At 43.8% G+C, this 10,851-nt stretch overlaps 1 protein-coding gene across 1 annotated transcript in view; it reads right to left on the reverse strand.

Moving 5' to 3' along the window:
- VPS35L (VPS35 endosomal protein sorting factor like) overlaps positions 1 to 8,184 on the reverse strand; it is a 46,638-nt gene extending 38,454 nt beyond the window's left edge. The window contains 8 exon segments of the mRNA XM_084271017.1: positions 2,036 to 2,164; positions 3,718 to 3,794; positions 4,795 to 4,819; positions 5,186 to 5,308; positions 5,638 to 5,805; positions 6,710 to 6,809; positions 8,067 to 8,131; positions 8,134 to 8,184. Coding sequence (XP_084127143.1) covers positions 2,036 to 2,164; positions 3,718 to 3,794; positions 4,795 to 4,819; positions 5,186 to 5,308; positions 5,638 to 5,805; positions 6,710 to 6,809; positions 8,067 to 8,131; positions 8,134 to 8,175 — 729 coding nt within the window. The 5' untranslated portion in view covers positions 8,176 to 8,184.
- Between the last annotated feature and the right edge of the window lie 2,667 nt (positions 8,185 to 10,851).

Here is a 10,851-nt window from a genome sequence, read left to right on the forward strand (position 1 = left end):
AGGAGCACACTTAGGGTTTTTTTTCTTTACTCTTCAAAGAGGAACTTAAAGAGTGCACCAAAAAGACAGGTGAGTCCATTCACATCTTACAACCAAAGCAGCACCTTCCTGACCACGTGGTCAGTCAGTCACTTGCAGAGAAAGGTAATTCTGTAGCTGCTCAGGATCCACATACACCATGAGCACTTACTTAAGACTTTTCTTAGAGCTCAGATACAAATCAACTTACTTCAGCTTACCCTAAGTAGCTTAGCTTATTCCATCTTGACAAGGAAAGCATCTCATAAAAAGGCACTTGAGAAATTCACATTGTAAATTCATAATGATCCAGACACTGCCTTACAACCAGAACTCTTCCTGCACTTCAAGCTCCGTAAAACTGATACAGAGAACGAAGGTTCCAACCCAAATGGCCACAGGAAAGATCTTGGGTAATTTCCTCATTAAATCACAAACAAATTTCACCACTCTTAAATCATTATAGTTATGGCATTCAAGTTAAAAGGGCTTTTTCTAGCCCAGAATACATTTCTCAAAATAGCAACAACAAAGAAAGGCCAAACTTGCTCCTCCTATTGCCCCCTGATGAGTAGGACATGCCAGTAACCACAGGCTATGTACATAACTGCAGCCTGATGCCAAGGGAACTGCTTAGTTCTTTAAGAGGATACAACATTCTTAACACTACCTTATTTACTAGGAAGAACCACAACAAAAAAGTGCAGTCAGGTTTCTACCCTATCCTGCTTTCTATGTATAAATTATTATTATTAGTTACTTAGTCTCCTGTGTGAAAGATTTTACATTCCTATAAATTACCCAAACTCCTATTTCATTCTGACCCAGTCCTTCCATTAACGATGGGCATCTGCAGCAGGGAGACGATGTACAGCAATGCTTTAAGACAGATAAACAAGTGCAACTCTGGCACAGCTCATTTAAAAGAAAGCACTGAATCCCATCTTAAAAACTACACTATTTTGAAATTGTTTGTGAAACAATTTTTAAAGGAGTATCTGGAACTATTAACACATAGATTAACACTGCATGTCAGACACAGGGTATATATAAGTGCACTGTAGATATAGTATATCCATATCTCTCTCCTCTTCCAGACTTTGAATATTATATTCTCTTTTGCTGAGATATTCACACTTCACAACCCTATATATGGATTGTTTTTTAAAGAATAGTACTGCTGATTTCATAGCATTACAGCAGAACATTAGTCACCCTAGGGCACACAGAATTTTCTGATCTCCATTTATGTTTCATTTCCTTTATTGTCTTCACCACAATTTAAGCTGAAATAACTGCAAAGAATTTTCAGTAGAGGATCTGGCATTAGAAAAACAACCCCAACCTGACTTTATATAACCCCACTCGATGACTACGAGCATTACCTCAGTTTTACAGCTTTTAAGGGTGTCATTATCTCCTCTATCCTCTGACACACTCTGCCTCTGGCCTTTTTTTAAAGGCCAAGCCAACCAAAAGAGCATTTAACTGTCCTATTCCCCACTGCCCCCACCACAGCCTATCACCCCAGATGAGCCAAATGAAGATTGTAGAGGAGTTTAAACAACAAAAACCCTCGAGCACTTAAAAAATCTGGGGTTGTTTCCTGTACCTTTCTAGAGCCCTGAATCAGATTATTCCATTTTCCTATCCATCTGGATACACGTTCAAAAAGCCATTCTGGTACCATTTGGGGTGGAGAAAAGGAAATGACATGTCTAGAAAGAGTTGATATCACTACATATTATTTTTTTTCTAATTACCCCTAAACAGGTAACATTTCCACGTGTCATTTGGTTACTCTGAATGAGAGCTCCATCCCACACACCCCAGTCACAACCAAGGAAGGTGGAAATCCAGCTGCTGTCAGAAGTCGTAAAACTCTGAAAGAAATGGGTTCCAGTGGAGAAGAAAATGGTAGCAAAATAATCAAAACCTTTCTTTCCCAAGAAAGAAATGGGAAAAGTCACAGCACCAAACTCACCAGTCCTGTGCAGAGCAGAAACGTAACACTGACCTGGATGACTATTTTCAGAGCTTTTACTTTCTGATCAGAGGACCAAGCATCCTTCAAAGACTGGTTCAGTTCTTCGATGCGGTTCATGTAATCCTGCTGAGTCAGATTCAACAGCTCTTTCTGAGACCCCTGGCAGGAAAACACAAGTCAACTTAACAGTGGGAGGGAAAGAAGGAGAGGGCCTTAAGAGTCAAATCACCGGGGGAGAGAACACACAAAACTCATTACAGAGTTCCCTCATTTTCCTTTCTTACCTTAGCAGCATCAATGCTGCAGGTGTTGGGCACAGAAGTGCATCACAACTGCTTTGGTTATCAAGAGACAAACATGTTGGTACTGGGAGTTGTCCATGAGGCCAGAAGTATTTCAGTGGTATCCTACTCCTGGTACAATCAGTGCACTAACACTACACATAAACATACTAGCACCCATGGAGAAACAGGAGCAGTGAGAAGTGAAATGTTTTGTCAGTGAGCTCCTAAGAAATTTGTTGACAGCAAGAACAATCCAGCTGTGCCTTGTTCTCAGTGAAAGAAAAAAAAAAAGAAACCCATCTTCACTTCCTGCTCAGTGCTGGAGCATTCTTGTCATTGTTTCCCAGGAGATCTTACAGACCTTATCAAAAGATTAAATATCTAAAATAAACTAGGGCAACACTGGAAACAGAAATAATTGTTTAAGCTTTAGAGTCAAACTGACACAGGAACAAAGCAATTCTAAATGCATTCAGAAAAATCAGAAGGTGATTCTGGAAGAGTCTTTACTAGAAGTGTGAGCAGCACATTACCACTAGTCCTGAAGGCAGCTTTTAGAGTTCAATAAACTGTGTTACAGAATGGATTCCACAGTATCTGAGAGTCTAGAAACAACCACCAGAAAACCACTCACAGATAAGACAGAATTAATATGCAACTACATTTTCACCAAGGGTTACATATTTCCTCATGATAAAAGGTACTTTATTTCTTTACTAGAAGAGTCCAATCCTTTGTGACACACAATTACTGCAACTGTGCTGGCTCAGACATTGGCACCCTGCAGTGAGTTAAGAGGCAGAGGTTTAAAAACATCATTACCCAAAACAACTCCAGATACACCCCAGATTCAGGTTGTAGGAAAGCAAGTTACAGAACTCCTCATGTTTGCACAGTAAAACACTGCAGTCTGAGAATAGAGTACTCTGGATTTCTATCAAGCACATAAGCATGCAACCACACCCAGTACCAAGGCAAATCAACTTTGGTAGAGCAGGAGAATTTTCAAATCACAAGCTCTAGTGACAGAAAACCATGATTCTGCCTGAATTGAAGGAACTAGAGTTGTCCCAAGGAAAGTACAAAGCAATCCACACGCTGCATTCACACATGCAGAAGCAGACCCTCTTTGAAAGGTTTCATAAAAAGACTTTTATTTCACAACTCTGAAATGACAAATTTTAAATCTGCCATCCAGAGGGACATGGACAAGCTGGAGAGGTGGGTACAGGGTGCCCAGAGAAGCTGGGGCTGCCCTGGGATCCCTGGCAGGGTTCAAGGCTGGGTTGGATGTCCTTGGGGCACCCTGGAGGGCTGGGACTGGGGAGGGCTGTGAGGTCCCTTCCTAGCCACACCAGTCTTGGGTTCTAGGAAATTTATTTCACTTCTAAAATTACAATGTAAAAATGGATCAGAAAACTCTCTCACCTCTTCCAGATCATCCAGTTCTTCTAACCTTGTCCTAACTTTTTCAGACACTGCTGAGCCAGCTGTTGTAGCTTTTCCTGTAAAGAATTACATGCTTGAGTTTCTTTAACATTTAAACACTTGGGACTTCTAAAGGGAAACAAAATTAAAGGAGCTTGACAGGCTCACACAACTAGTCTGCTTCCATGACAGAAGAAACATATTGATTTCTGTGGTGACTCTTCCTGAAGAAACATATTTCAATGTACCTACAGCTTGTGCACTTCAAACAGGGAATGCCAAGTAGGTAAAACTGAATATATAATTTTTTTGCAAGTTCTCCTGATAAGGAAAGAACCACTGGATAGAACTACAGGGTAATATAGGTTAGACGAGCCCTACAGGGATTTGTGTCCAACTTTCCTCCTCAAAGCTGGTCCAACTTTTAGGTTGTTATCCAGATATCTAAGGATGGAGATGTTACACTCTCCCTGGACACCCTGTTTGATCATTCTCTTCCCACAAAAAGTATTTCTTTTTTTTGCAGAAGCCAAAAATGCTGCATGTTTTCTCAAATACACAAATTCTGATTTACTGTGCAAGCAGCCTTGACTACTCTGCCCAGATTTACTTCACTAGAAAACACGATAAAATATTCAACATTGGGTTCTTTTTTTGAACACTCAGCATATAGCTGAAATCATTTCACTTTCATGTAAAGAGAATAACTGAACAAGTTCCCAAGGGACTTGTCTGCTTTCCCTTCCAGCAAGCAGAAGAGTTGATGACCATGATCCTCAAAACATTACTGCTCACTTCAAAGGAAAGAAAGTTTTAAGCTACAGTGGAAAGCAGTGAATTTCATTTCCTTCCACAGCACAGTCACAGGTTCATCAGCCCACATGAAGTCAAGACAAGGTGGTTAACTAGTTTGTTTTCAATCATTATTTTAAGTAAAAATCCAGTAGAAAACAATAGATCCAACTGTATGTCAGAAAGGGAGAGGACAGGAGAACACGTTTCAACTATTCTTGACCACAAACCTGTCACTGCCTTCTGCCTCAAGCAAAATCTGTTACTGTTCAAGAAACTGCTTACCTTTTTCAGAGCCCATGTACAGATTCTGTGAAGAAACAGAAAAAGCAGACATTCATGAAACACATACTTGCTAGCATTCCAAGAATGCACGGGGTAATTAGGCTGCTAATTAAGCCTCTAATCATTTAGAAGCAGACACAAAACCAGAAGGGTTTTTTTTTGCATTGTTACAATAAGGCAAAGTGATGGCTTCTTAGTATCAAGAGACTTCTGACTCAGCTCCAGAACAATCGCCAGAAGTTGGAGTTTGTGGTATGATTTTCTACAACACTGAAACCAAACTTCAGAGGGCTTCCAGAGATTTGCTCATGAAATAATTACAGCACAGCAACATCCAAAACCCATTAAGGTTCTAGTACAAATAAATAAAGCCAGAGAAGCTGTCACTTACAATAGAGAGCTTCTCTGTTGTCGTGTACCTAGCGAGGATTTCACCCCGTTTGCTTGACCATGGTTCAAAGTCACTTCCCACTGCTGAGCTGTCATCTTTATCCCGCTTCTTCCGCGCGCTATCCTATGGGGAAAGGACAAATGCAAAGGTTAGGTACACATCTGGAGGAAAAAAAGAAGGCTGATAGATGGTTTGAGCACCAACTGATCCTTCCAAAAGTTACTACAGTTAAAAAAATAATCCACATTTAAACAAATGCCAAGATAAGCTGGATAAATCTCAGTAAATAAAAAAGAATACATTATGGTGTTAATACAGTATGTTTCCTATTTGCATTAACCTCTAGCGGGTGAGACAAATACTTTTTATCCAGGGTTGGCTCTGTAGTTCCATTTTGGGGTATTTTTTTAAATTTTCTTTTATGTAGTTAAAACCCTGCCCTGCAGTGTTACCATGGCAGCAGCAGTAGTCATGGGATCTGCAGCTGCTGCGAATAACGACAAGGGATCGGTACCATCCAAGACACTGCTCAATGGATCTATCATGGAACTAGAAGAGGAGGAGGATGTAGAAGAAGTACTTCCTTTCCGATTCATTTTCTTGGTCTTGGATTCAGTAACCTAAAAGAAAAGTTCAGAACTGGTCAACAAAAAGGCTTTCTCTTCACCTATCTAATAAATCATCAATCAAAGTATGTGCTACATAAATTGTGCTCTTTTAGTGAAAGCACAGCCCAACCAAAGGAACTCTGCAGGATGAGCACCAGCATTCAAACTGAAGCGCCTCCTTTTCCCCTGAACCCGGAGGCACTCTTCAGTAGCGTTTCCATTACTTCCCCACCCCCAATTCTAAGTCAGCAGAAGCAAAAGAACAACAACTCTAAGTTTCTTTCTAGTACCCCTCCTCTATTTTACTGTTTTTCTTCCTCTCCTCCAACCTCTTTCATGATTCCTTCTGCCAGTTTCATCTTTACTTGTACAGCACTCCAGCCTGGAACATGAAATCCATACGTTAAGGCCTCCGGTCTTGTCTCCTTACTGACCTCCCTGGGTAAAAGCTGGTGTCCATTTATCATTCATTAGCATAGGACTATCATCTCTTAGCTGCTGGATTTTTTTGCACATCCCATTTTTAAAAGGCTCTCACACATTCAAGAAACAGTAAGTGTTCTAAAGCATACAGCTGACTGGCAGTTAACCCAACTCCAAACCTGACATCAAGCAATTACACAGGTTATTTGTAATGCAACTATTTCATTTTTAAACTTATCCATTATTCAGCATTTAATGCACCCAGGAAAAGCCACAAGCTGGAATGCTATATTTGTCAGAAGGAGATACCAGCAAGTTTCAGCCAAGGACAAACAGAATAAACCTTGCTGCCTCTAAAACAACAGGCCACTAACACAGAAAGCAGCTTCACCAGTACCACCACCACCTTCAGAGCCTTTTAACTTTAAAGGAGCAGAAGAAAGAGGAACACAACCAGCTTTAATGCACATTCATTTTCCAAAAGTGAACTCACCGTGATGGGTTTTAGTGGATGGTAATCCCCAAAATCCAGGGGCACAGATTCCAGCTTGCACACATCAGGTTCTGAAACATAGGTTCTGGATCTCGCGTGCCTTAAAAAGCAAGAGTGAAAAAATGAAAGTATATATATAAATAACCACACACAAACATATCCTACATCTATATAGAGGCTGGCATATTCACAAGAAGAAAGAAGTGAATAAGTCAACATAAAGACCAGCATGTCTCTCTCTATCAAGATTTGAGTATTTGAATGGAACGTTGCTGCTAGGAACTAACAGTGGCATACCTTAATTTATCAATGGCAACCTAAGGAAGCTGCTCTTTTATACAACAGATCATTCATCCTGGATTTAATTGCTGAAATATAAATATATGCTTTAAAAAGGATTTTAATGCACATCCCACAATGGAGGGGGGCGAAAAGGGGACTAAAACTCCCCTGACTAGCACCAGATGATGATTTCAAAGAGACTTAAGAGTTATGAACGCTTCCTAACATCTCTGACAACACATCAATACAGGAAATTAATTCCTTTTAACTGTGTGGAATAGTAGTAATGGTTAAACAGGAAAATGAAAACATGAACTCACAAAAATACACAGGACAGCTCTTCTTAAAGCAGCTGCCACACAGCACCTCCCTGCAGCAGGAACAATAGTTACATACTGAGGCAGAAGGAGAGCCAAGTAAAATCTAGAAAAATCCACTTGGAAAGGTTTTCTCTGCCCTCTACCCTCCACAGCTTCTTGATTTCTTTCAGTCTTTGGAAGAGGCAGAGCAGCTAATTGTTCTTCCCTGTTTCACACAGGATCCTGAGAATGTTTACAGTAAGCCAGTGGATACACTAAGCACACTCCTAACGAAAACAAACACCATTCCCCCCACAAAACACACCTTTCCCACAAAAACTAAACCAGCCCTGCAAAGAATTCCCTTCCTGCTCAGAGACCGAACTCATCAGGAAGAATTTCAGCACTGCCAGCAGCCAGCTCTTTAGAGTTACTATGTACCCCCCAAAAAAATCAGGTTCATCCAAAAAGAAATATTAAGAATTACTTTAATTTATGGCTGTGCTACACCAAAAATAAGCTTTGACATCAGACACAGCAGAGCAAGAGAAAGGCTCCAGTGAAATCCACATGCTTGTTCCTTTTATTTTCTTGATGCCCATGGCCTTTTCTTTACACATGAATAGTCTCTTCAGTACACTGCTGTCCCATGAGCCAATGATTCCCCTTGCCTACTTGCTTCATGGGGTAATTAGCACTTGTCTGAAAGGTTTTCACTGTGGCTGCCTAATTATAACATTTCTATGACTGTTACCATTCTGACAGCATTTCCATACCTCTCCTCTACAGATATTTCCAAAGCAGCAGCAAAGAAAGATGTAACTGGCAACTCACACTTGGCACAAAGCCCAAATTCAATCTTACTCTAATTATCATGTAAGGCATCACTGGGCAAGTATACACATCTAATACACATGTGGAAGGAAGAGCTGTTTCTTGTGCAATTAAGTCTTTAAAAAGCACATTTACAATGCAGCTATTCAAGAGATAAGATAGTGTGTAATGTAGCTAATGCAGGGGAGAAGTTCAAGCTTGCTCTGACATTGTGTTGCACTGATTCTCCAAGGAAGGGAGGTCAAGCCTTCCTTCCTCTAGCACAGTTCCCAAAAGCAAATAAAACCAAGGACCAAGCAAGCTGGGCTCTCATTCCCAGCACACAGTGCAAGCACCTCTATTACAAGGGCTGTTTCAACCTTTTTTCACACACAAGCCTCCCTGCAATTGCCACCACGCTACACCTGTGACGCCTGCCAGACTGCCAACCTTCTCTCCTCCCTGTAAACCATGTGCTTTCCATTAAAACATTTTACTCTGGTTCATTATTCCTCCACAGCCTCATCTGCAGCAGGGATGCCAGACCAGCTCATCGCTGCATCACATACAAACCATCGTGGCAGCACCCCCACTGCTCCTCTTTGTGGCTGTGGCCCTTAGTTTGTCACTAGACTTTGGCACTGCCAGAAACTCCAAAGCTGCTGCCACATGCACTCCTCTTTCTGCAAGGTCACGCCAAGAGCTTCCACCAACATTCCTGCCCTCAAAGCATCAACGGTTCTAACAGGCTAGTGTGGTAGTGCTGTTTTACACACTCACACTTCCTTAGCAGCACGGATTCGAGTTCATACCCCAGGGAATTCATTTTAGCACAGCTCTGATGTTTTTTATAGAGCCTCACCTGTTTTCATTCACAATGAAACTTCTAAACCCACAATTTTTCTTCACAAGTAAGAGTTTGCATTAGTAAGAGGAAACACTGAGACAGATGATTTTTCAGTGTGACCACACATACACAGGTAAAAATTTTGGCAACCTAACACTGCAATTGGCTCTAACTGCTGCATGTTACTTTCCTTGGCTCCACACCAGGTTTGCTCAGGACTGTAACACATCCGTTACATCAAAACCTGGCAGCTAGACAGTCAGTGTGTTAAAGGACATCAGTGGCAGGGCAGCCAGCCTTCCAGAAACAGGCTATCGGCTTGCCTGTAAATAAGTTTGAGGGAAAACAAACTCTGAACATGGTTGCCTTTACTCTGTTTGAGCAGCAGAGCCTAGTTTATCCTTCCTTTGCGTACCCAGACCGTTACTCCACACGTCCTCACCTACACACCACGTCTCCCTGTAGAAACACCACATGCAGCTAACCCTGCCCCTGCGGTTTGCGGCCCGCCAACGCCGTGTCCGCGCCTCAGGAGCCCGGGGTAGAAAACGGACGGAGGCCGCACTCCGACACTCGAACGCCCAGTACGAAACCCTCATCTCTACTGGGAGCCCGCGGCGACACAGGCGGGACACAAGCCGGCTCCCTGCGCTGGGTACAGGGCACACGTCGACCACCGGGGCGTCACCGCACCGAGCCAAAGGCCGGCCGGCCCCGGGTGACTTCCGTGCTTCATGAGGGACAGCGGCGCCGCGGCAGCGCGCAGAGCCGGCGGCCGCCGCCTCCCGCCCGGGCCCGCGGCGGCTCGGGCCCGTGTGGGAACCGTGGGTAACGCCGCGGCCCCGGCGCCCCGAGGGTCTGATCTGGGCCGTCAGATCGCTCCGGGAAGCCACCAAGAGAACGGCCGGGCTGTGCTCCCGGACGGCGCCGCGGCTCCCTCCCGCCAGTCACGGCCGCTCCAGCCCCTCAGGCCGGACGGCACCGAGCCTCCGCGGGAAGTGGCCCCGGGGGCGACGCGCGGTTTCTCTTCCTGAGGACGAGGCTTCCTCAGCCCCGCAGCCCTCCTGCGGTAGCGAAGCTTCCCCCCCAGGCACCCTGAGCCGTCCTCATCGCCGCGGCCCCCAACCGCCAGAGACGCCGACTGCTGCCCTCGCCCAGCCGCGGAAACCCGCAGCCCCCTCAGAGCCCGTCACCCGGCCGCGCCCTCCCCCAGCGCCGCCTGAGGGGTCGTGAGGAGCGCAGACCCCTCCCGGGACGGAGACCGGCCGCTCCGCCCGCACCTCCCTCAGCCTCACCAGGGGAAAGCAGCCATCTTGCCGCCTCGTCACGTGAGGCGGCGGCCGGGCAGCGCCTTCCGCCGCCATGTCCTGCCCCGCCCCGCGGCGGGAAGATCCTTTCCTCGCCTCAGAGAGGGCGGCGGCTGCCCTGCGACGGGGCCGGTGGTGGAGACTGTGTTTGCTTTCTCCCGGCCTACAGCAAGTGAGTTTTCAGCCCAGAAAGGGAGAAGAAACACACTTCTCTTTAAAGATTTAAAATTTATTGTGCAGTATGTTTTCAAGTAAAAAGCGAGACCAATGAAAATGAAGTACAAAAATAAATACACTTTTATAATGATATTACAATTCCACACAAAATAAAAATATTAAATTAAATATGTATAAATACAAAACATCACATACAGAACAAAATCCTGGCACTTGTCAAGAGAAAGGCCTCATGAAAGTTAAAAAAAAATACAACCCTCGTGCTACAAATGTTTCCTAACACAGATGGGAAGCATGCTTAAAATAAAAGGTTTAGTTGTGAAACCTCAACCAGAAGTAAGCATTTGCTTTTACTAACACACCAAAAGCCTATTTTTACATCCAACTTGTTGCCTATGCTAATAATAAATAGAGCAC

The sequence above is a fragment of the Gallinula chloropus genome (assembly GCF_964237585.1).
Source record: "Gallinula chloropus genome assembly, chromosome: 15".
Taxonomy (NCBI): Eukaryota; Metazoa; Chordata; class Aves; order Gruiformes; family Rallidae; genus Gallinula; species Gallinula chloropus.